Source organism: Cervus canadensis, chromosome 10 (genome assembly GCF_019320065.1).
Source record: "Cervus canadensis isolate Bull #8, Minnesota chromosome 10, ASM1932006v1, whole genome shotgun sequence".
NCBI lineage: Eukaryota > Metazoa > Chordata > Mammalia > Artiodactyla > Cervidae > Cervus > Cervus canadensis.
In genome coordinates this window covers 13,250,051-13,276,992 of record NC_057395.1, presented here as the reverse complement: position 1 = coordinate 13,276,992, position 26,942 = coordinate 13,250,051, and the positions used below count along the sequence as shown (strand labels likewise).

The following is a 26,942-nucleotide window of genomic DNA, read 5'->3' as shown; positions in this document are numbered from 1 at the left end:
TTGTCTTCTGTTTTCTTAAGCTAACAATATATTTCAAGCAATATACCACATTCTAAGATATTTCATTAGTCTATAAGATTTTTATTTTTAGTGGTTGCACAGTATTGCATAATAATGGCTGCTGCTGCTGCTGCTAAGTCACTTCAGTCGTGTCTGACTCTGTGCAACCCCATAGACAGCAGCCACCAGGCTCCCCCGTCCCTGGGACTCTCCAGGCAAGAACACTGGAGTGGGTTGCCATTTCCTTTTCCAATGTATGAAAGTGAAAAGTGAAAGTGAAGTCACTCAGTCATGTCCGACTCTTAGTGACCCCATGGACTGCAGCCCACCAGGCTCCTCTGTCCATGGGATTTTCCAGGCAAGAGTACTGGAGTGGGGTGCCATTGCCTTCTCTGATAATAATGGCTAATACTTATTAAATAAATATTTACTGTGTAACAGCCATCTCTATTGTGGTGTCATTTAAACCCTATGATAATGCTCTAGGGCAGATGATATTAACCCCATTTTGAAGATGAAAAAACTGAGACACAGAGAGCTTAAGTTACTTATCCAAATTCATATGACTTATAAGTGGCAGAGCTGAGATTTTACAGGTTTGTAAAATAAAACACTATTGATTCAGGCTGAGGACTCGTACTGTCAGATTCTGTTCTAAAATGTTTTTTTGACAGAGAGAGTAAGAAACACATGAAACTATTTTTATTTTGGGGTTTTTTTTCGCTATTTTTGTTGTTGTTGTTTTGATGGATATTCTTTAAAATGGAAGAAAGCATATATGTTTTAAGATATTGACAAGAAAATCTATCCAAATTAAGACAAAAAGTGAGAAGAAATTAGCCTTTGGAAATGAATTTCAATATATTATAGTTAGACATACAAGATAACAGTTTTTTGGTTCCTGCAGGTAAAACAAAACCACATCTACTGAATAAACCACAAATAGATCTGTCAAAAATAGAAGTATTTATGGCATGAGGCATTTTTATTTCTCATTTGTCTGGTCTGACCAACTATGGAGTGTTAGAGCTGAAGCTTTAAACACCAGAACAGAGTTATTTTCTGGAAAAGCCAAGTTAAAGTTAGATATTAAAATGGCCCTCTCAGAAATATGACAGGACAAAATATACATCTTTTAGAAAGAGTCATAACCTTTCTTAAAACATTCGGACAGTAATTTGAAGTAGAGGATTTATTTTGCAAAAAGAGAACTATGTTCAGCAACATGATTCAGTTCATTTCTGTTCAGTCGCTCAGTCGTGTCTGACCCTTTGTGACCCCATGAACCACAGCACGCCAGGCCTCCCTGTCCATTACCAACTCCCGGAGTCCACCCAAACTCATGTCCATCGAGTCGGTGATGCCATTCAACCATCTCTGTCACCCCTTCTCCTGCCTTCAGTCTTTCCCAGCATCAGGGTCTTTTCAAATGAGTCAGCTCTTCACATCAGGTGGCCAAAGTATTGGAGCTTCAGCTTCAACATCAGTCCTTCCAATGAATACCCAGGACTGATCTCCTTTCGGATGGACTGGTTGGATCTCCCTGCAGTCCAAGGGACTCTCAAGAGTCTTCTCCAATACCACAGTTCAAAAGCAACATGGAAATGAACATTATTTTTCATACAAAGTTAAAAGCACATTATATTTCCTTCCTGACCAGTTGCCCAGTCCCCATCTCTTCAAGAGAGATAAGCTTCACCTAAATTATTTCATCTGATTGATGATTGTCATGTATAACTTTATTGCTACTTCTGTCTCAGGTATTCCTTTGGAAAAAGTGTATGGATCCATTACATATTCTAATGTATTGTCGATAGATTATAAGATAAAGTCAAGCATGTATCTGCTGATATTTTTTAAGTTGACCTGTCTTTATACTTGGAAATGTCTCTTAGTAGTAGGCTTCTCTGGTGGCTCAGACTGGAAAGAGTCTGCCTGCAATGCGGGAGACCCAGGTTTGATCCCTGGGTTGGGAAGATCCCCTGGAGAAGGAAATGGCTACTCACTCCAGTATTCTTGCCTGGACAAAGGAGCCTGGCAGGCTACAGTCCCTGGGGTCGCAGAGAGTGGGACACGACTGAGTGACTCTCATTCCCTCACTCTCTCCTGTGTGCACACACACTGTTTTGCGCTTCCGCCATCATTATGGATATGGCTCTTCAGAGCGCACTGTGAACCCTTTGAAGGAGGCCTTGCTCTTATATCCCCAGAATCACACACAGTGTTTCTGGACACAAAAAAAGAACTTGATAAATATCCGAGTAAGTAAATGAATGAAGAAAAGCAAGGCATGGGGAAGACTCAGAGGGATTGGGTAGAGAGGGAGGTGGCGGGGGGATCAGGATGGGGAATACATGTAAATCCATGGCTGATTCATGTCAGTGTATGACAAAACCCACTACAATATTGTAAAGTAATTAGCCTCCAACTAATAAAAATAAATGAAAAAAAAAGAAAAAAGAAAAAGCAAGGCATGGTACCACAGAAGTTTAGAATCAGATGTCTTTTAAATCTAGGGATTCATCAAAGGATTCACAGAGGAGATGATATTGGAGCTATTCTTTGAAAAACGGATTGGTCTTCAATGGACAAAAATGTGAGAGGAGATCATTCCAGCAAATGGGGTGATATGACCTAAAGTCAGGAGAGTGCAGTTTAAGGGCATGGGGGAAAGAAAAAGCAGCCTAGAAGACATACAGGGAAATAGTGGCTCATCCAGCCATTGTTACCAAGGCAGGGTAGGTCAAGGAGGGTTTTGAATGCCAGGGTAAGAAGTCTGGACTTCATTAGGCAATAGAAAGTCAGTAAGATTCTTTTTTATTTTTGCATTTGCTCATATTTATATCCTTGTGGGTGTGTGTGCCTGCACGCATGCTTTGGGGGAAGTTAAGTGGCAGAGTAACAAGACCGGAGTTATACTGTTAAAGTATAAAGAATAACCTGGTGGGGCTTTGCTAGCTGTATGTACGTTAACCGAAGTGATGCTGACATCTGTAACAAACAAACCCCCTCGTTTCAGTGGTGTAACACATTCAGCCGTCCGTTGTGGGTGTTACTGGCTGGTGGTAAATTTTCCTGGGGTGGTTCTGTGCTCCAGCCTCTGGGAGAAGCTCCGTCTTCTTAGCAGCCTTGGCCCAGAAATGACACTCTTCCCTTTCACATCCATTCCTTCAGTGAAGAGTAGTCACATGGATGTGATGGGAGCTGGGAAGTGCAGTCTCAGACTAAGAGCCATATCCCAGCAGCAAGTATCTCCTCCATCGGCGATTACACATCTCCGGCGGACAGAGCTTTCTCTGCCATACAGTTAGTTCAAGGAAGAACGCTAGAATGAGAGACCCCCGAGAAGCCTTTACAACAAACAGACACTTTGGCCTGAACCAGGATAAGGACAAAAGAACAGACAGTTTAAGTCGAGCGAGCTTAACTTGAAGTCAGATATTGGAGAACGAGATGTTGAGATGTTTCTCAATGAAGCCATTAGGATGATTAACTATATCACCCTAGTCCCCAAATCTGCTCCTAAAGAAGGATGAGAAAAATAACCCATATTTTTGCATTGATTTACCAAGAGTTGATTTGTACCTTTCTTCTTCCAGAAGGCTTAACTACAGAGTTTACCAAAACCCTGTTTGATTCTCTGATAAATCCTGTTAAAAATGTTAGACTCATCTTTTCCACTGGTTTGCATGAGGTTTAAGTAACACAAAGGATGGTGAAGAGCCTTGTTAAAGACAGGCATAATAACTTGATGACTTGGGTGCTATCAAAGCCTGTTCTCCTAATTGCTTTGCTTTCATTAAACATCCCTGGAACAAGCTTTGGGCTTTTAATTATCCGCATATTTGTTTTAAGAATTAGAAGAAGTGATATCTCGTCATTAATTTGATGGCAAGATAGCAAGATTAATTGAACTTGGCCTCTGGGTACTTGGTTATTATTTTACTAATTACTAAACAAGATAAATTAATAAAGACAAAAGAGCAATGTCTCCTCATTAACTGAATCTAAAATTTCTGTGTCCAGGTCTGAGGTTAAGCGCAGCTTTTCTTTTTTTTGGTTAAATGTGGAGACTTTCTGTAGGAAAAAAATGTATGTGTGACTGAGAGACTGATCAAAATGAACTACCCGTGATTTAACAAGAACCCTGACTGAAAAGAACAGAAATGTGACTAGAGAGAAACTTCAAAGTCTTTTCTAGATGGATGAAATGTCTGTCTCGACAGCTGTTATTTGACATCGTGAAGAAAGTGCCTAGGAGAGAGCCCAGCAGTAGCTCCGCAGAGGAAAACCGAAGCCCCTGAGGGGGCAGGCTGGCTGTGCAGCCGGCCCACCCTGTGTCCGGACAGAGCCGCTCTCCCCGCTGAGGGGAATCAGGGCTAGAGGACCTCTCCGCGGTGAGGTCGCCACGTCAAGTCCTCCTTGACTCACGGGGGGAGGAGGGGGGCAGGAGAGCTCATCTGAATCTAACCCACGGGGTGGGGTCACCTTTATCCTCTATACAGACAATGCTCCTCTCACCAATGTGATTAAGTTTTACATGGGGAATGAGGAACAAAAGCTTTAATCCTATTGAAGCCTGATTTAGCAATCCTTCAAGTTCTCTTCTGATCTACATAACAGCCATTCCACACACTGTTTCTCGACAAAGCCCTTTCACAAAGGCATATTCGTTTCATCCTTAAAGCCTGGGGCAGGCCTTGTATCACTGTTCTGCTGTACAGATGTGGATGACAGCTGGGAGGGAGGGAGTGTGGTTTGATAACATCCGAAGAATCAACCAATTTAGCTATTTGGTCCCGTCCCCTCTGCCCCCATTTTATAAACACCGGGGACTTGCACCTGCTAAGAACAGGGATAACAGACTGCATCTGGATTTGACATTCTTTCCACGACTTAGCGTGCCGGGAAGATGAAGAGTCATCAGGCAAAAGGCAGGTGTGGGGAGCACAGAAAGGCAAGGATGTCTCCCACTGGCCTGTGGGCACCTGAACGAGAAGCCCTTGCTGCAGTGTGCACGGGAGTGGCTGTCAGCTAGGAAATTCCCTGCAATACTCCCCAGTTACTAGCACAACTGGAAGGAAGAAGAAAGCATAGAAAATGCATTAATGCAGGGCCCGCTCTTCCCACCAGAAACGTGGGGTCAGATAGGTCTGGGTTCAAATTCTGGTTCCACCACCAATGAGCCCTGCAAACTCGGTCCTGTGACTTAACCTGCTCTGTGGTTTCCTGATGCAAAAATGGAGGCCAATGATAGGATGCACCTCATTGAGTGGTAACGTGACTTAAATGAGGTGGTACCCACAATACACCAACACCTGGCTATTATTTTCATTACTGATATTTAATACACCTTTCTCACCCTGTCAGACCCCGATGCCATCTTCTGCCTTAATTACACCTACTAAAGGATTTGCTCAATATTCCCTTATAGTTTTAGCCCTCTTCTTAATGAATATGTCTCATCTCCTCAAGTCAAGTGTAGCTTTTAAAGGATGTAGATCCATCTTCTGGGGCCTCCTAGAGCTCTCAGCGCTGTGTCATCTACGCAGCGGGTGTTTCAAAAGACATTTCTGGATCAAAGCACCTCCCAGTATCCAACTGGGACCTCACTCTCACTTTTTCCTTACTACTGAGAGCTGGAGAATTAGTGTACAGATTTTTTTAAATTTGTATTTTTTTGGAGTACAGTTGATTAACAATATTGTATTAGTTTCAGGTGATTCATATCATGGATTCATACATGTATCTAATCTTTTCCAAATTCTTTTCCCATTTAGCTTATTACAGAGTCAATGGAAAGTAATGGAAAGAGGCCTGGAGGTGGAAGGGAGTGGGGGTAGAGCCCACTACTGTTGCTGGAAAAAGCATGAATTCACTATGAATCAGATCGGTCAAGACTAGATTCTCGCCTGGAAAATTCCGTGAACAGAGGAGACTGGCAGGCTACAGTCCATGGGATTACAGAGAATCGGACATGACTTATCTCACACACACCACACGCAGTCCAGATTTCTTCCACTTGTTAGTTATGTCCTAAGGCGTCATGGAGAAAATAAACCCGGTTTTATGGAGCCTATGTTAGGGCTCATAGTATGTGTTGGGCTGTGGGGGGACTCAGCAAATGTGACGACGTCTTCTCTCCATTGATGACATCAACGAAATGGGAAACATTTACAAATTTTCCTGCCGGTGCAGCCATTGCCGCTAGGTTTGGATGATTACCAGCACCATTACCTTTGTGATGCCCAAACCGTGTTCGTACATGTAGCCCAGGTTGAACATGGCTTGTGCGCTGTGGTACTTGTCGGCTGCGATGCTGTAGTGTGTGGCTGCTGTGTGATAGTCTTTCTTGGTCCCGTAGCCATAGTAATGGTAATCTCCAATTTTCACTCTAGCAAATGCATTGCCTGATGGAAATACCAGAAAGAGAAGAAGAAGAACTCAAATGATTCAGGTGTAGTCCCTAGTAACTCAACCTAGTGATAATCTATACAGAAAAGAAAAAAAAACCACACACTTAGAATCCCACAATCAGGATTAGATATGATTTATGGATATAACACACAATGCTAGCTGTCTTCATTGAGGGATAATTTCCACGGTATGGCACAAATGTTCTTAAAGAGTAAAACATCATAAAAAAGTTTTTTTTACATGTACACGCCGCTATATTTTTGTTTGTTTTTGGCCATGCCGCGTCTCCATTGCTGCACGTGGGCATTCTCTGGGGGCGGAGAGTGGGGGCTTCCCACTGCCGTGGCGTCTCAGGGGCTTCGGTGGTCGTGGCACACAGGCTCAGCAGCTGCGGCTCGCAGGCTCTAGAGCACAGGCTCAATAGTTGTGGTGCATGGACTTAGTTGCCCCAGAGCATGTGAAATCTTTCTGGACCAGAGAGCGAACTAAGTGTCACCTGCATTGGCCGGAGGATTCTTATCCACTGTGCCACCAGGGAAGTCCCAGAATATAACATTATTAATTTTACCTTTTAGATTCATTTTCTGAAGGTAGGTCAACTGGATCCCATCCCTCTTTTCTCAGATTTCAATCCTGCAGAAGCTCTGCTCTCCGGCATCGCCAGCTTCTCCCCCTTTCTAGTCCCATCAGTCACACAAACACCCTTTGGTATCTTCTGTGAATGACATCAAACCCTTCATCCCATTTCTTCATCCCACGGCATCTCCTTGGCACAACGTCCCATTTCTCAGTTTACTTCACACTCAGCCTTTCCAAAAGCGTGTTCTATACTCACTGTCTCGAAAGCATCTCCTCCCACATACTCTTCAACCCACCCCAGCCTGGCTTCTGCTTCCCCCTCCATGAAACTGCAACTTTCAAGGTGGTCGATAACTTCCATGCAGCCAAAACCCCTGGCAACATCCCTGTCTTCATTGCACTGGGCCGCTAAGCCACACTGGAATCCCTGGGCCTAACTGCCCAAGTCCTTGCTTCTCTCGACTTCCCTCATGCCCCACAGGCCTCTCCTTTACAGACTCTTGCCTGACTTCCTCTACTAACTTCTAAATGTCGAACTGGTAAGGGCTTATCACTGATTTTATTCCTCCAGCTTCTCTCCCTTCTTTTCTCCTCTCTTGCCTTCCCCTCCTCTCTCCACCAGTCTGCTCTGATGGTGCACGTCATCTCATCTAGTTCCACAGCTCTCTACGTTCACTATTCCCGGTTTTGTATTTCCAGTCCTGTCTCTCATAAGCTCCAGATTCTTGCAGGTGCCTTCTTGACTTCGCTACCCGGATCTCAAACTTGAGACATCCAGTAGAGATTCTTAACACGCCATTACCCCTTCCAACAAACAAAATCTTCAGTTTCTTTCCTCTCTCAGTGCCAGCACCCCACTTCTCAGGGCGTAAATCTAGGAGAATTATCCCCAGTTCTTTCCCCTCACTTTTATTATCAAATCCATCAGCAAGTCCTCTTTCTCTAAAACACAGCCATTTTCTGCCCTCTCCTCTACCATCTAGTCTCATCCTGGAATATTACAACAGCCAAGATGATTTTTTCCAAATGTAAAGTGGAATCATGTTATTCCCTGTGTGAAAACCCTCAAGCGCCTTCACTTTGCACTTGGAATAACATCCAGATTCCTGACCCGACCTGCAAGCGATGCCTTGTCTGTCTTCTGCCTCCCTGACTATCCTTATCGCTTGTCACTTTCTTGGTATATTCTGGCCTTCTTCATATTCCTTCAACAGACTGAGCTCATCCTTGCCTCAGGATCCCTGCACTAAGATTCCTTAAGCCCCTCTGCCTGGCTTCTTTGGAGTTCCTCATCCTTCTGATCTCACTGCAAATGCCACTTCCTGCCTAGCACCTCCTCTGATCACCTTGTCAGACTACCCTCCAGAAACTATCTGTCCCATCTCTATGCTTTATTTCTTCACGGCACGTATTACTATTATTTTGTTTACTAGTTTATTTTCTCTCTCTCTTTGATGAGAGGAAACTTTGAAGCTCTTGATCACTAATACAGTCCCAGAACTGGAACGGAACCTGATGAATATTTATGGAATGAGTGGATAGACATGGTAGGGAACTTTTTTAGAAAATGCTTTGCCCAGATGTTAAGTATTTTACAATCTAAACTTCTAACAAACATGAAAATATTCATGTCGGAGTAGAAAAAATTCACATGACTTTTTAAGATGTGAGACTTCAGCCTTTTGAAGGCTAATTAGGGATGACCTCCAAGGGGGTCTCTGGGGCCCATGCTTTCAGTCATTAGGACTATGTTGATTGGAAAGATGAGGGGATGCTCAAGCAAGACATCCACTTCAACTGTGGCCAACCCTGATGCACAGTCTAGGCTTACTTGGAAAACCGGAAAGTAACCTTGTATGATATGGTCCATGTCATTAAGGGCTATAGGACTCCTTCTAAGTTTTTCTCCCCATTTGACCTAATACAAAGCCTACAAAATTTTGAAATTGATTCCTTTGGGTTCTGAAGTTCTTTTAACCTTTTGGAATCCTGTACTAAAATGTAAACCAGCTTTAGCTTTCTATAAGTAGAAGTAACGTCATAAAATGCTTACGCTGCCAAAGATATTAGTTGTTAGGGTTTGCTTCCCAGGTACTTCAAAATGTACAGGTAGCTGGGGGCAAGACCTTATAGAAATGATACCCAGAAGAGGGGCCCGGAGGGGCCTGGAGAGGCAAGAGATGCCTTGAGTTCTAAAGAGAAACCTGTTCCATCTCTAATTTTGCCCAAAGCTGCCTTAACCTTTGACCCCAAGATCTGTCTGCACTATAACCACAAAAGAACAGGACTCTGCATTTTTTAGCTTTACAAGCAGTAAGCAGGACCCCGGAGGTCTCTAAGAATGAAAGGTTGTGAACAAGCAGATTCTCCAGCGGATTCGGCTCCGCTCTACTCAGGGGACTGACTGGGGGCAGGTGGCAATCCTGACAGGCTCCCAGAGGGTCAGGGGGAGGGATTTCCCCTCCAGTTCACCATCCTGATGGTTCAGCAGCCTCATCACATACAGCAGCTCCCGAAGCTAAGCACCACCAGTGACTGACCGGAAGCCTAACTTCTACCACTAGACTTCCTCACCTCGAGGCAGCCACTCAGTGGCTACATCTTCAGGGACACTCATGTCTGACCTCTCTTTGACACATAATTATTTTTAGTGGTCTGACATTTTTATATTGGTGAATTCTGTTTAATATTAATGTCCTCTTGTTTTCAAGATCTCTTTCCCCTGGTGCAGCTTCTGCAGCATTTTATGGCTTGGGGTAAACCTGTATTTGCTACAATTGAGCTGATTTGCCACAGCTGAGAGATTGCTGGTGGTTGTTTCCCCACTCCAAACAAGGTCTTCATTGAATTTTAGAAAACACGGGCTTTTCTTTTTTCAGGAATTTCTCACTAAAATCACACGGATGGCTTGCCGCTGTGGTAGCAGCTTGGCTGGATCCAAGAAGACACCAACGGTGACTTTTTCTTCTGCCTCATCAACTGAGAATTGTTTTTTATCCCATTCACTTCTTGGAGAAAAGGGATGATTCGACCATAGCATGAGGTGACTTTAAGAAATTAATTGGAAGTAAAATTGCTCTCTTACTATAAGACAGTTCCTCACATATCCAAATGCCAGTAGTGACAGCTTTGCAGAAGCTCTCTGCTTCTGGTAATATGATTTTAGGGAAAGAATGGAATGAGACACAGTGATGCAAATGCCACCTGCCACTGCTTCCCCACCACCCTATCTTACCTTCCTCATCACATGTGATCCCTGTAGTGGGGCCTAGGAACTCCAGGAAGTGGGGTGGAGGGGTGGATCTTGCTAATTAATTTTTTTTTCTGATGCTACCATACTAATTGTTATAATAAGGATCTGAAGTTTGTGGTAATCTTCAAAGTGATATTTTAAAAGAAGAATCAAGCAAGTCTTACAGCCATAAGTAATTTTATCTATAAACTCATTGAAAGATAGATAATATCTCTGATAAGTTTAAAAAAAAAAAAAACCTCAGCAAATGAGTGACTGAAGCGAGACCAAGAAAACTGATTTCTTGAGTAAAACTGTCATGTTTCAGACAACTGTTTAGGTCCCCTGGAGACAGCGCCATAGAAAAATTCCTGCCATATGCTAAACTGGGGACTTTGAGAATAACAAAAGAAATTTCTGGAAATGACCTCCAACCAAAGACTGACCCTATCATCAGTTTGAAATACCATGTACTAGATATTCTGCACCTTTCTGCCTATGCATCCAAGAGCTCAGCTGTAGCAAATCAGAGGAATAATAGTGGACATGGGCCAGACAGTGCTTATTTTTATCTTAGTTCGGATACCTTGAATGGCAGCTCGATTCCATAGGAGAAGTGCCATTGGATACATCTTCTCTTTTTCAAGAATTTTAGCCTTTTCTTAAAAAAAAAAAAAAAAGGAGACATTCCATTAGGAAGGCTTAAGATGCCCCTGTAGTAAAGTCAAATATGCATATGTATGATTAGGGAATGCAGAGAATTTTAACTTATCTTACTAGTTTCCAAAATGAATGCTGAATTGCTCTGAGCTACTTCATACCCCATTTCTGCAAGCAGTGCGTACTGAACCAGAGAAGAATCTATATCACCATTCTTATAAGCAAAGTATGCTGTCAGGAAGTTCTCAGCCCACTGGCCTAGTTCACAGACACCTTTATAAAGCTGTGTTTGGAAAGAAAAATCAAGCAGACCAGTTAGCTAATACGTGTCATTCCATGCAAATGATAACTGACATTAGTCTTTAGTTCCTCCTGGCTGGTCAGGCCAGGATTTTTGGTCTGAAGCATGGCTTTTGAAAATTATTCAGGGTGAGGAGTTCATACCTTTCACAGGCACAAAGATTATAAAAGTGTGTATTTTATTTGTCTTGAGCTTAAAGTTCCTGGGGCTTATTTTAAATTTGTGTAATAAACTTTTTTGACTTGGAGACTATTTGGCAGGACAAGAATGTATCAACTTCTGTTTTTTGTTTTTTTTTTAAGGGCCTTACCGGGCAGCTGATGTGGAAAAGAGGACGAGGGGAAGACAGCGCCTGAGGGTGCAGGTGACAGAACGGTGCGGGAGGTGTGGGGAGGTATGGGGACAACTGTCAACTGAGCCGAACAGCGCTTACGTAACCAGAAGAGGTTAGCATACATAATTCATTAGGGGGTTGGCAAAGGAGCAAATCTAAAGATAGATTATTAGCTGGCAGCTTTTGAAACGAATTTCAGAGGGGTCAGATTACAATGTGGAGGTATTTATACCACAGGGGGAAGTGTTTAATAAATCAATGAAGGACATTAAGATCCTAAAAGCATTCTTTTGAAAAGTGTACCACTATTCCAGGTTAAAAGAATTCACTTTCTCAGGTGTCATCCAAATCATCAGAGAACCCTCAGGACCTTGCTTTCCGGGAAGAAGTGGGCTACATTTTCTAGGCTAAATCAAGCCTTTCATTTCCCAAGTTGCAGCTCCCAATCCCTCTAGAAGTGCCAAGTTGCCCTGGCGATTTGATTGAAGACTGGAACAGAGCTCCCTGACTGAATTCTGAGGAGAGCTCTGAACTTGATGAAAAGCCAAATGCAAGAGAGAGGGAAGATTGCTTCTCTGCCCCCCTTTCCCAGGCTGAGTTACATCACTGCTCTTCCTCTCTGGCAAATGTCAGTATTCACATTGTCAGCTGGAAGAAACAAGATAATATGTATAAAACCAAAGGCACCACAATTTAGGGACAGTATCACCTCCTCTGTGTGACAAATGAAAAGTACTTCAGAAACAGCTCTTGATTTACCTCCACAGCGGTTCTGCATGATCGCAACACTCCTGTTCCTGTGGCGTACATCTCAGCCAGGTAATAAATGGCTAGGGGCTGCCCACTCTGAGATGCCAAGTAAAAATATTTGAAGGCAAGTTTATAATCCTTCCATACTCCAGAGCCAGCTGAAAAATAAAAATCATTTTGAGCCACCCCTTATTTACATTATCTTTTTACATTATAATCTATGCATGTAATGGTCATAGTGATTCCTGCTATTTTAAATAGGTTGAGAAGAGTCAGGCAAAAGTCAAGCTACTCTCGATCCACTATTTGCAGGGGTGGGGGTGGGGGAGTTGAGTTAGATTAGAAGTAAGAGTGTGGAAATGAGTATTCTCTGCCCACTCAGCAAACTGGAGAAGGACTGTCTAGTCTCATGAAAATGTCTCCTCAATATGGCACATATTGTTAAAGAAGTTAATGGAAAGGAGGCCAAGTGGTAGTCTCTGGGGACCAGAAGCCCCTCCGTGACGTGTGCTACCATCACTGTCGTCCTTCCATACCAGGGGGCCAGAATAGCTCCTCCCAGACGTAACCATGGAGTTTGGGGCAGGCGACTGCCAGCTCCAAGGGGCCCAGCTCAGACTCAGCTCATGCCTGGGGCAAGGAGAGGTGTTTGGAGATGGTGTGGAGAATCAGCTACTCCCAGAAGCTGGGGTTCTTGTCGGGGTTCTCCCATTACTCCTTTCGTGACTTGGGCACCTTGGGGCATATCCTTTCCAAGAGGAAGGGCTTTCTTTAGGTGGTTCTGACATTGCCTCCCAGCTCTAACATTTCTTAGCCTTTGGAAGCAGTGCTGGGTTGCTGCTGAGAGCAGCAGCTCTGCCGGTAGTTCATTTGGGTTAGAATCCCAGATCCATTGAGTGTGTGATCATGTGACACAAGTCGTGTAAGACTTGTGACCTCAATATGGCTCAGTTTGCTCATCCATAAACTGTGGGATACCCCGCAAGACGTGTTGAGAGGACTAAATGAGTAAAAACATATCAAGACTTAAATATCAGCCATAACTGTTACCTTAATTTTAGAAGCTTGAGGAAGCTGATGGATCCTGGGGCTGGGACTTGGAATAAACCAGAAGGACAGGCTATCTCAGGCAACCTTCCAAGATGTACAGAACAGACTCTCCAGCTGGACTATTGTGGAAAATGCCAGCTGACCTCTAGGCCAGATCTGGCTTCCTGAAGATGCATCTGCTCCTGCCCTTGTTCCACCTCTGATGGGACGGACTGAGACAGAATACTCAAGATACATTTGGATTTCTTGGTATGTGTCTTGGCCAATCGCTTCCTCAGTCCTTACAAAAATGATTACAAATCTTCAAGGCTTTCTGAGATCACCTACCTCAATCACTCCACCTTTGTTCTCAGATAATGACTGTACCTCTGAGCTCACTAAAGGAATCCTCTCATTATCTTTCCTCACTTGCCTCTCTCCCTAGATTTACAACTGCACCATTTGTTTCATCATCTCTCCAGTTTTTGAGGACGAGAAATCCCTCCTCTTTATCAAAGCTAGTAAAGCTCCCTGGACCTGATCAGATACTTGCAGATTCGCCACTGGTCAGGTAAGAACAGAAATGCCACCTAAATTTTTCCAGAACCTCTTCATCAATTATCTCATCTCCCCAGTGACACATTAACCGCCTCCATTGGCTGACTCTCTTTCATTTTTCTGCAAAAAATTATACTCAAGTCTCTCACCATCTTAAAAACAACTTTCTCTTGATTCTTGGTCTCCCTCATGCTATTATCTCATTTCTCTCCTCCATTTAAAGGCACACTACACTTCCAAGAATATTTGGACCCATCTACCTCTTCACCAGAGACATTACTTTGCCAACAAAGGTCCTTCTAGTCAAGGCTATGGTTTTTTCTCAGTGGTCATGAGAGTTGGACTGTGAAGAAAGCTGAGCACCAAAGAATTGATGCTTTTGAACTATGGTGTTGGAGAAGACTCTTAGAGTCCCTTGGACTGCAAGGAGATCCAACCAGTCCATCCTAAAGGAGATCAGTCCTGGGTGTTCATTGGAAGGACTGATGCTGAAGCTGAAACTCCAATACTTTGGCCACCTGATGCGAAGAGCTGACTCATTCGAAAAGACCCTGATGCTGGGAGGGATTGGGGGCAGGAGAAGGGGATGACAGATGATGAGATGGCTGGATGGCATCACCGACTCGATGGACATGAGTTTGGGTAAACTCTGGGAGTTGGTGACGGACAGGGAGGCCTGGCATGCTGCGATTCATGGGGTCACAAAGAGTCGGACACGACTGAGCGACTGAGATGAACTGACTGACTGACCTCTTCACCTCGCATGTACTCCTCAGCCCACTATATCTGGCTTCCCTCTCAACCAGTTCGATGACCTCACAAACATCCTCCTTACGGATAAGTTCCACTTTTTTCAAAAAATGAGAACCAGGCTTTTCACTGAATTTCAGCGGAGTATCATTCATTTACTCTTTCTTGACATTTCTACCCCTTGTCCTCCTTAAGATAACCTCCTCCCCACCCCATCCCTGTGACTGTGCATTTTCAGTCTTCCTGTGATGACTCTTTCTTTGCCCATATTTTCAATATGGTGCCAAGGATCACCAGGTTTCTTTTTCTTTTTTTTTAATTTATTTTTTATTAGCTGGAGGCTAATTACTTTACAATAGTGTAGTGGTTTTTGTCATACATTGACATGAATCAGCCATGGATTTACAAGTATTCTGCATCCCGATCCCCCGTCCCACCTCCCTCTCCACCCGATTCCTCTGGGTCTTCCCAGTGCACCAGGCCCGAGCACTTGTCTCATGCATCCAGCCTGGGCTGGGATCACCAGGTTTCTTATATTGGCCTACCACTTCTTTCTCTCACACTCTCTCTCCGTTCCCTTTGGAAGCTCGGCTACTCTTAACTAACACCTATATGTTGATGCCACCCAAATCTTTCTCTCAAGTTTGACCTTTCTTGTGAGTTTCATACTTGCTCAAACTTGGCTTTTTAAGGTGAACTTTCTGGTTGTACCTCATTGCTCCCTCCCCCAAATAGTGTACTTTTCCTTGTCTTCTTCAAATTCCTCCTCAAATTGCTGCCTGCTTGTTCTGTCTAAACCATCCACACCAACCCTTTGATTTGTGTTAAAAAAGGAGCAGACCTAATGATGCATTTGTCATCCTAAGTAAAGCAGCCACATGTATAGTACTTACAGTAGTACATGAAGCCTAACTGAAACTGTGCGTTGGGCCATCCCTTCTCCGCAGCTTTCTGAAAGTATTTAAGCGCTTCTGCATAATTCTGCAAGATAATTACACTTTGTTACTCAAAGGTACATGCATAACTCCATGGTAACAATTGCCTTCCACTTTTTTAAAGAGTGTGGTTAGTGCCCTATGTGATTTAAGCTAATTAAAATTGTGTCAGAAGTGTTACACATTTTATTTCATTATTATATTAGATTCTACTAAGAAATAATTATCTCATTATCATTGTAAATTATGTCTTTTCCTACACTGACAATAGGTTCTGTTAGATATTGGGAGAAGGTCACTCAAAAGACAGAAGTTAAACTAAGAAGACAAATTTATCTATCCAAAAAAAAAATCCTCTTGGGTTAGATGATTTCTAAGGTTACTTAGAATCTATGATTCTAAGATATTAATTGGGGTTGTTATTCTTGTCACAAGATTACTCTATGTCTCTAGCAAATATTTCACTGGATTATTTTATTTTGTATTATCAGATATGATACCTTGGCAAACCAGGTAATAGAGACTAATTCCTTTAAATTAATCAATGGTCATCAATTTCACCCTAGTCATTTTCTGGAAACATGGAAGATGATAAAACTATTTAACTTACCACAGGAACTCCTTTGCCATAAAAGTAAAGAAGACCGAGCCCATGAAGACCAATTGCATTGCCCTAGAATGGGTTTAAAAATCGAAGTAAAGTCTTAGAAGAATTCATGATAAGGAAAAGTATTGCAAAATCATTCACAAAATTTGAAACACGCACAATAGGAAGTGAATTAAGGCAGGTTAACTAGGCTGTTGGCATTATTCTGACCCTCTCTACTTTTTTTCACACTTCTATAGCCCCCTTCTGACCAGAAAAGAGGGAAATGACAGTCACATCTTTCCTCCAATCTTCTTTTTCTTACATTTTTTTAAAATTGGAGAATGATTGCCTTATGACATGAAATCAATTTCTGCCATACAACAGTATGAATCAGTTATAAGTATACAAATACCCCTCCCTCTTGAACCTCTGTCCCAATCTTTCATTCAGCATTTCTTCAGGGATTGCTTTGTGAGACTCCACAACAGGCATCGGGCAGAGGTAGGAGGTGAAAGTCAAAAGATAATGAGGCAAACCAGACAGCCCCTGCCATGGCTAAAGACAGCCTGACAGGTCCGTGGGCTCTGACCCGCTAAGAAAGACCTCTTAATCATGGCAAAGGCGGTGAGTCCTATAGTGGAAACAGATGGACGGTGTTGTGGGTACCCCAGAAAAGGGACACTCAACTGCCTGCAGGACTGAGCAGAATGAGTCGTTAGAGGTGGTGACATTTGAGCTGGGTCTTAAAGGATGTGTAGGAATTTTTCAGAAGGGAGAAGCCTATCTAAACACTTGTTACCTGCTTTGGGCAAAGGAGGTTGATGTAAGTGGCCAAATAACATTTTAGAGACTGTGGATTTCAATCTAGCCATTGTGGATGGTAAAGCACAGTTGGCCTATGTTTTTTTATTCAAATTTTACTGTTTATTAGGTTTATAGTATTTCCTTAGAAACTTAAGTTCTGATCGAAAACTCTCCAAATTTCTTTTTACTGCCTAAACATATTCATTTGTAATTATTTTTAATAATTTAACAATTGAAATGTAATTATTGCAGATACAGATAGAGTACTCCTCAGTGAGACAGAAATTGCACATAACTAGAGACGGCATAGTTCAACAACTATTTCAAGATGCTTAACTTTGAACCTATCTATATTCAAAGGGCCAGCTAGTGTAAGAATTCTTGAGGACAATCTATGTGCATTTCAAACAGCTGGTATATGTCTACCGTCCTCTTCTCTCTTCTCCCCTGACTATGTCTACCTGTAGACCCAGAAGTTTGGGGACAGTCTGCTCTGGGGGTAAAGCCTAGTGTGATGCATGTGGTAAAGTGTTGAATCTATTTCCTTTTAGCTACCCTCATTTATTTATTTTTTATATTTTTTTATGTAGACCATTTTCAAAGTCTTTACTGTTACAATATTGCTTCTCTTGTTTCATGTTTTGTATTTTGGGCTTGGGGCTTGTGAGATCTTAGCTCTCCAACCAAGGATTGAACTCGCACTCCTTGCATTGCAAGAAGTCTTAACCACTGGGCCACCAGGGAAGTCCCTATCTTTATTTAGATGTTGAGAGAAATGAGAGGGAAGGGAAATGAGAGGAAGGAAAAGGGAAGGAGGCAGAAAGAGAAAGGCTAGACTAGTGGAGACAAATTCCTTTCTCTCTTTAAGAGAATCCCTGGGGACCCAGGGGCTCACTGGACGACTCACCAGTGGTTTAAGGCCCAGAGTAATGGACACGAGTTTGCGCAAACTCCAGGAGATGGTGAAGGACAGGGAAGCCTGGCGTGCTGCAGTCCATGGGGTCACGGGTCACAAAGAGTCAGACACGACTTAGCGACTAAGCAACAGCAAAACCCGCTCAGAACATTCAGATCAAGAGCAGCCGACTCAGATGCCCCCAGAGCCATGCTGGTAATGTAAGACGTGTGTAAGCCAGGTTATGGGGGAGAGGTGGAGACCGGGGCGAGCCAAGAGCGCCTGCAGGTCTGAAGGCAGCGGCACCTCCTCCGCTCTGCTGTGGCCCACTGTCCTCACGTGGAACGGCCCCCTCATGTGCTCAGCTCTTCTCATTTTCCAAGAAAAGCTGGACATCCAGATTTTGATATGAAATTTCCTAATTTTTAAAACTCCTTCCAAGCCAAAAAAAAAACATATGCGTAGGCAATCCCTCTCCTTATACACAACTTCCACTTAGGGCTCAGTGCTCTTGCTGAGATGAACTGACATAAACCTAGGGAGCAGATGCTCGTATTAGGGAAATACTCAAGGAACTCCTATGAGGAACTGAGACCGCGGCGGTACTCTCGGTGGAGAGACGTGGCCTTCAGGCAGGAGGAGGGAAGGCACAGGGTAGAAGCAGTGAAGTTCTAGTAGGTCTTAGAGTAGACAAGGGCACGTTCAGAAGGGGGAGAGCATGAAGTGTGCTGGGGAGGCGGGGAAGGCTTTGTGGAGGGACAGAGGACTGAGCTCTGCGCAGGGGATGGGTGTTCAGAATGATTCTGGGAAGGGAGAGGGGATGGCAAAAGTGTGAGGATGGAGCTGGCTGCCGTGTCCACGGTCGTGAGAGAGAAAACCAGGAGAATATGGTCCAGCTTGGGCCCAGCATCACAGTCGATGACTGTTCATGTTTCTGAGTAAGATACAAGTCAGAAAATCCATAACTTTGCATCCTGGTACTGATATGAGTTGGAAACAAATTAAAAAAGCAGCAGTTAAAACAAAACATCTGTATGCCTTCTTTGGAGAAATGTCTGTTTAGTTCTTTGGCCCATTTAAAAAACAGTAAAAGAAGATTATGGGGCTTCCTTGGTGGCTCAGTGGTGAAGAATCTGCCTGTGTTCAATCCCTGGTCTGGGAAGATCCCATATGCCACTGGGCAGCTGAAAATGTGCCGCCACTACTGAAGCCCGTGTGCCCTAGAGCCTGTGCTTCACTGCAAGAGGAGCCACCGCGATGAGAAGCCCCTCCTGCACCGCAACGACAGAGGAGCCTCTGCTCACTGCAACTGGAGAAAAGCCTGTGCATCAGTGAAGACCCAGCACAGCCGAGAGATGGTCACCCAAAGGTTTAAAAAAGAGCAGCGTACACGTGTGCAGGAGTGGCAGACAGAAGCTCTACACTCTGGTAGTGAGTCCAAGGGAGAAGTCTAATAAACTCTCCTGGAGATGATAAAGGGTTACATGCTCGTGTTTACCTGGTGCCATTCAGAAGAACGACCTTAAATACAGTGTTAGATTTCCTCAGGCTTAGGACAGATCACAACTGGTTACACAGCCCTGGACAGCTTGGGGGCTGGGTTCATTGACACACTCAGCTCCCTGGCGTTTTGCTCCTCTAGTCGACAGACCAGCACTATTTGCTGTTCTGTTATCCCGCCTCTTTTTCAGTCTGCTCTCCTCGTCACCCTAATCTAATGGTATTCTGGATGACTGTCTTGCTGAGCAACAATTTCATATAAATTACAAGGGAGGGGAGCCGACTACCAGCCTTCTCAGTAATTTACACCATAATAGCAGCAGTTCCGAGGTGCTAGTCATTTATAAATAGGCTCCTAAAGCAGCGTGTGGGCTTTTAAAAGGCATGAACAGTTGAAAATATTCCCCATTTGAGCACATCTCTACTGCCAGTGTTGCAGTAAGATGGTGTAAGACAACAAAAGGCTTCCTACCCCGCCGGGATAGAACGTTCATCAAGGCTGCTCTCCAACATTAGGGTGGTGGGTGCTGCTCTGAGGATGTCTTTTATGCACCAAAGGGCTTTAGGGGAGCCTGCTAAACTTCACCTGACAGACCCAGCCTCACTGAGCTTAGGAACCAAGGCAGGCACCTCAGTGGCAGGAGCCACACTCCGTGATTCCTCTGTTTCCTCACAGATCCAATCCCTTCTGCCTTGGATATGCTTTGAAATTCACTCTACCTAACGGGCCCCAGACTTAGAAAGGTAATAGCTGACACACAGCACGTACTATGCACCAGGCACTGCTTCAAGTATTTTTAATATGAGGCACAAAACTGTTGACTCATTAAATCCTGAAAACAACAATATGAGGCAAGTGTTCTTATATTCTCATCTTATAGACAGGGAAATTGAGATGCGGAGAGGTTAAGTAACCTGTCTACAGTCACACAGTCAGCTGAAGGACTGGCCTTCGAACCAGGGATTCTGTCTCCAGAGCTGTGCTCTCAGCCATCTCATCCTGGCTCTTGGACAGTCTTCTGCCTGAGCCAGAGCTTTTGAGTAAGGTCAGAGGAGAGAAAACTGGGCATTTCTTGGTTATCTTTTTACTCACCTTACCGTAGTTACTGACTGAGTAACTTTGCTCTGCCCTCATCTCTTTTGTTTCCTGAGCTAGATGGCCTCATGTACTACATGGTGGAGGGGATGCTGAGCTTCTGTCTGGCCTCCAGCTAGGATGCTATCTTTCATTTACCAAGAAGGCGAGATGGGTCTGTGCCTACCCCAACCTCCTATTTTATTGTCAGTGACACCGTTCTGTACCAGGACCCTACGCTCCTCCCAGGCCCGTTAATCTGGCACGGGGCTTTAGAGTTAACGCTTCAGCCCCAGTCTGCATGTTAATACAGGCAAATGTTTTCACGTGTCTGCAGGACGGGCTGGGTACATACCTTACTAGCGGCCATAGAAAAGTATTTGAAAGCAGTAGCATTATTTTGTGGTGCTGCAGCATTTCCTTCTAAATACATCTACAAAAAAAGAAACACACACACAAATAAAAAGATGTAAAAACTAAAGATTTCGAGGGCGATGAAAATGTTTTAGAACAACATCGAGGTGATGATGGCACAACACGTTGAATGTAGTAAATGTCGCTGAAGCACACACTTTAAAATGGTTAATTTTATGTTATTTGAATTTCTCCTCATTTTTAATAAAAGGAAAAATTAAGGATACAATCTAGTACACACACTGTAGAGTACCCTCACCTAAGGGTGAGAAAAGAATCCTATTGGTGTTTTTTTCATGTTCCCTTGCATCTAAATTTACTGTATGTAGTACTTCTGGAAGCCGGGCACTTGTCCCCATGGTTACTGATACAGACTGGCTGTGGGAGCCAAGGGCAGTGCGCAGGGGAGTGAGCGGTCTTGGAAGGAGAGAAGGGGCCTCTCCAGAGGAACCTTCCACAAAGGCTCCTCCCATCAGCCAGGGAGGACCTGGTCCTTTGGTCAGTCTGGAGCTGGTTCTCCTTCCAGGGACAGTGGGAGGAGGCACCGCACTGGGGGGAGGTCTCTCCCAGGGTTTGATGTACAACTAGATCAGATCTCCTGTTATACGCCAGGGGTTCATGGGGAGGGCTCTGAGTTACGCTCAGCCAGGAGCCCTGGGCCACCGGTACTTTCAAAGACTGCTTTGGGGTAAGGAATAGTTAGGGAGTTTGGGACTGACGTGTACACACTGCTATGTTTTAAATGGATAACCGACAAGGACAGAATGAATAGCACTTGGAACTCTGCTCAATGTTATGTGGCAGCCTGGATGGGAGGGAGGTTTGGAGGAGAATGGATACATGTATGTGTATGGCTGAGTCTCTTTGCTGTCCACTTGAAACTGTCACAATATTGTTAACAGCTATACTCCAATATAAAATTAAAACTTAAAAAAAGACTGCTTTTGGTACCCCAGATAAAGACCACTATTGTATGGGACTTCTTCCCAAACTGTCACTTCAAGAATACCTCCGTCAGTTTATAGCTGAAGGCCCTGCCTAGCTGCTTTCATGAAAAAGGTGGGCAGACCTATTACCCTACACTGGTTCAGTTAGCTGTACTACTAGGTTTTAAGAAATGAAAACTATTGATCAAGATGAAGCTTGTACCTTTCCTATAAATGCCATAGCATTTGCGCTCCCAGCTTTTGCTGCCTTTAAGAAGTAGTATAATGCTTTCTGGAGAGAAAAGGAACAGCATTACTGACAGTTATAAACATATCCTGTAAAATAGCTTTTGCATTAAATTTTATTTCATTTGACATGCATTAAAAAATATCTGTGAAATGCCTACTTGGTTTAAGGCACTCACAACTCCAAGTGCTATTTCAGTCATGAACCTGAAGAGTGGGAGATGAATATATATTTCATACATACAGTTTTAGAATGTGAAGGCTTGTTTTTCACATTTGGAAAGGCATCATGGGCATGTTGCTTTGTGGAGGAGAGATAAATCCCAGCTGTAGAATTAAATACTCCATTATTTTTAAAAAACTACACTTGTATGTTGACAGTATGTACTTAATGTGTAAGACAGTTTGTGTAACTGGCAGAATTGGATATACAGCATCCTAATGTTTACGGTGCAGGGGGAATAAGACCAGACATGCCTGGTTGCCTACTAGGACCAGGTCTCTCTGCAGAGGTGACCTCAGACCAATTCTTTCCAAAGAAAATCAGAGGGGGCCAGCAAAACCTGACTCTCTCTGGGTCATAACATTAAATGAAATGCTCAGTCTAAATGCACGGGAGTGGACCTGTCTCTTGCTGCCTCATTCCTCAGGCCTCCTCCTAAGTTCTCTTCAGAGACTTCATGGAGAATTAAAGAAATAAGTCCCAGGAATGAGAAATGAAGACACGCTCCAAAGTGTCTTAGTAGGACACAACTTTCCTCTCTTTAAAAAGCCTTGACTGATTGTAAGGATCTGCAATTGATGGGCAAGGATCTGCCCCTTCCCAAAGAGAAGAGAACGCTTAAGGAAGAAATCTAGGTAGTTCTTTTATATGTAAATTTTCTCTAGAAATATCGGCAACTTATTTGAGAGCTGTACACATTATGTCCACAAGTCGGTCTGCCGTGGACATAAAGTAAACACAAAAGCCACCATCCTGGACCTCATCACGTTATGGATCCATTCATCCACCCATCCTTCTCCTCTTCACTTATCCTTTCAAGATCTTGACTGATACCTGCCATACGTATGGTAATATGCTAGGTATCACAGGTGATTTATAGGTGAACAAAACCCACTGTGCTTACTTTGCTTCTTAGCAACACTGCTGTGAAAAAGTATACGTAAATAGCAATGACAATAAGTGAAAGGTAGAATAAAAGGAACACTAAGAAGAATTAGAGGGGTTTAGAATAACAGAAATTGTACCTAGTTCTTTTAAGCAATTTATAAGATTTTTCTTCCTTAATCTTCAAAACGGCACTGTAAAGAAGGTATTACTAATATCTGAGCTATTTAGTGACAGTTGGAGTCAAGAAGCCAATATTGGCATCCTGCCAGCAGCCTAAATCCAATTCCCATGCACTTGGCACTCTGCCTTCATGGTTTAAAGAACAAGGGCTCATATGATAAAGGTCACACAAAAGATGGAGAGGATTCACCACACACAGGGCATCAGAGGCTGAGGGAACAACATGAGCAAAGAATGGAGATGGGACTGTCCAAAGTGTGTCCAAGAAATAGTCGTTACTTCAGTATGGCTGAAGTAGAACATTCAAAAGCTAAGATGTGCTAAAATGTGATGGGACAATATTATTAACAGGCTAAGGACTTTTATTTTGTTTGGTTTAAAAATAGAAACCAGTGGAGATTCATGAGCACATGGGAGTGTTGAAACAAATGCTGCTGAAAATGTCTGGAATAATATAGGTGTCAGTTGGATAGGAGAAAATTGTAGCAATGCATGATTTACTATACCAGTTACATATTGGCAAGTAAATCAAATGTATGATAAAATGTATGATTTACTAATCACATTTATCAAAGAACATCAATATAAAAAAATATTTCCTATGAATATCCCTGTTGAACCAAGACCCAAATATATCCATCGAGAACCATAATGTGTGCAAGTCACAGTATAGCTGGCCTTGTTTCCTCATTCATGTTCTCCTCCTCTGTGCTCTTGGGCACTCTGTCTTTCCCCATCATAGCATGCATCCATTGATCTAATTATCTGCTTAGTTTTCTGTTTCCCCCAATGTTGAATCCTCTGTACTTAGCACAGTGTCTACTGTATATTAGGCAGTCATAAAATGTTTCTAGGATGAATGAATGAGTGAGTGGATGAAAGAATAAATTTGTTAATCTCTAAAACAAAGGGACTGAATTTTAATCTTTATGGTCCCTTCCAGCTCTAAAATTATGATTTTATAAACTTATTTTCAAAGTCCAATTTTAGAATTTGGGCTCAAATATTTGTCATTAGAGAGTTACTCTGTGGGAAACTAAATTTGAACTGTTAAAAGAGAATAACCTATTCCCCAGAAGCAAATAAGAATCCTGGAGTTTTTCCCCATCCTTCAATACAATGAGCCCATAAAGACCAAAAATTGAGGATCTAATTTCTCCTTCTACTTTCCTTGCTTACTTGGCATCTCAGTTCTCTTTAATTTCTCTTTACATTAACCTGCCTTTAATGTTGGGCTTCCCAGGTAGCTCAGTGGTAAAGAATCTGCCTGCCAATGCAGGAGATGCATGTTTGATCCCTGGGTGGGGAAGATCTGGAGAAGGAAATGGCAACCCACTCCAGTATTCTTGTCTGGAAAATGTCATGGACAGAGGAGCCTGGCAGGCCACAGTCCATAGGGCTGCAAAGAGTCAGACATTACTGAGCACACATGTCTTTAAAGCTATTGTTTCAACTGCATAAACATTTACTAAACACTCTGTGAAAGTATCTGGCAAGCTACTTCAATGGTCATGCATGGGCCAACCTGCATTCTTGTTCTCAGAGTCAAGTATTCATCCATCCATTCATCTATCCATCTGCTGTGGCCTGCATATTTTGGTTCCCCTGCAAATCCATATGTTGAAAACCTACTACCCAACGTGATGGTATTAGGAAGTGAAGTTTCTGAGAGGTGATTGGCAGAGTCCTCATGAATGGGATTAGTGGGCCTTGAAAAAGGCCCCAGAGAGCTAGCTTGACCCTTCTGCCAGGTAGGGATATAAGGAAAAGCCTATAAATTGTAAGAGGGTCCTCACCCAAACATGGTGGCACCCTGATCTGAGACTTCCAGTCTCCAAAACTGTGAGAAAATAAAGTTCCATTGTGTATAAGCCACCGAGTACACAGTATTTTTGTTTTAACGGTTCAAACAAAAACACGATCCATTCATCCATCCATCTTTCAAATATTTACTGAGCACCTACCATCATATTTTACTGATTATAAGATGTATACCCCCTCATCTCTCATTTTAATCAGGACATTTTTTACTATCAATGGCATCATATAATTTATATTGGCAGTGTTTTCTCTTGCTCAGTAAAACATAATGTGTCTTATAACTGATGGTGTCTCAGGATGAAATATAGTGTGTCTTAGGCATTATGCTAAGTGAAGTTTTATTATTTGAATGCACATCTGTCTTTTTATTTTAACTGAAAATGATTTTTCATTGTTCTAAGAAAATCCCTAGTTTAATCAGTTTGCAATGTTTCCTCTAGAATGACATGCCAAGAAAATGTTTTGTTCTAAAAACATTTGGGAATACTTCTTTTATCTCCGGTTCTGTAAAATACTCTTAAAAGGGATAGCATTAGCTCTCTTCTTTTTAATGGATGGCAGAGTGGACAAAGCAGTTGCCTTTACATATTTGATATTATTCCTCTGTTAGGTGTAACTTAATTATGCCTTAGCTACTTTAATAACATGCACCAAAACACCCAGTTTTTCCTAATCCAATTCATCCTGGGCCCGTATATATTTAGAAATGCAAATAACATTAAAATGTATGTAAACAAATTCAAGACAATGTAATCAAGAATTGCATAAACAATACTTCCCAATAATTAAGAATCTTGTGCAGAGGAGATGGTGAAAGTGTTGCCTATAGTGACAACTCATGAGAGAAATTAGTTCGGTCAAACAATGAGGAGGGTGAAAACATCAATCTAGTCATTTCTAGATATTTTGATTTTTAATTTGCTGGACAGTGCTGGGACAGGACTGGGAAAGGTCAGTTTTCATTTCAATGCCAGAGAAAAGCAGTGCCAAAGAATGTTCAAACTACTGCACAATTGCATTCATCTCACATGCTAGCAAAGTAATGCTCAAAATTCTTCAAGATAGGCTTCAACAGTACATAAATCGAAATCTTCCAGACGTTCAACCTAGATTTAGAAAAGGCAGAGGAACCAGAGATCGATTGCCAACATCTGTTGGATCATAGAAAAAGTAAAAGAATTCCAGAAAAAAATCTACTTCTGCTTCATTGACTATGCCAAAGCCTTTGACTGTGTAGATGACAACAAACTGTGGATAATTCTGAGAGAGATGAGAATACCGGACCATCTCACTTGCCTTCTGAGAAACTTGTATGAAGGACAAGAAGAAACAGAACTGGACATGGAACAACAAACTGGTTCCAAATTGGAAAAAGGAGTATGCCTCAAGGCTATATATTGTCACCCCACTTACTTGACTTATATGCAGAGTACATCGTGTGAAATTCTGGGCTGGATGAAGCACAAGCTGGAATCAAGATTGCTGGGAGAAATATCAATAACCTCAGATATGCAGATGACACCACCCTTATCGCAGAAAGCCAAGAGGAACTAAAGAGCCTCTTGATGAAAGTGAAAGAGGAGAGTGAAAAAGCTGGCTTGAAACTCAGTGTTCAAAAAACTAAGATCATGGCATCTGGTCCCATCACTTCATGGTAAACAGATGGGGAAACAATGGAAACAGGGACAGATTTTATTTTGGGGGGCTCCAAAATCACTGCAGATGGTGACTGCAGCCATGAAATTAAAAGACGCTTGCTCCTGCGAAGAAAAGCTATAACCAACACAGACAGCACATTAAAAAGCAGAGACATTACTTTTCCAACAAAGGTCAAGG

The 26,942-nt window shown here is 42.8% G+C and overlaps 1 protein-coding gene across 1 annotated transcript in view; it reads right to left on the bottom strand.

Annotated features, from left to right (window-relative positions):
• Positions 1 to 26,942, bottom strand: part of SEL1L2 (SEL1L2 adaptor subunit of ERAD E3 ligase) — a 109,723-nt gene that overhangs the window by 3,308 nt on the left and 79,473 nt on the right. The window contains exons 11-18 of the mRNA XM_043479521.1: positions 21,972 to 22,040; positions 20,764 to 20,841; positions 16,156 to 16,218; positions 15,504 to 15,591; positions 12,283 to 12,431; positions 11,006 to 11,171; positions 10,815 to 10,889; positions 6,238 to 6,410 (exon numbers count right to left, since the gene is read on the bottom strand). Coding sequence (XP_043335456.1) covers positions 6,238 to 6,410; positions 10,815 to 10,889; positions 11,006 to 11,171; positions 12,283 to 12,431; positions 15,504 to 15,591; positions 16,156 to 16,218; positions 20,764 to 20,841; positions 21,972 to 22,040 — 861 coding nt within the window. The remainder of the gene's footprint in view (positions 1 to 6,237; positions 6,411 to 10,814; positions 10,890 to 11,005; positions 11,172 to 12,282; positions 12,432 to 15,503; positions 15,592 to 16,155; positions 16,219 to 20,763; positions 20,842 to 21,971; positions 22,041 to 26,942) is intronic.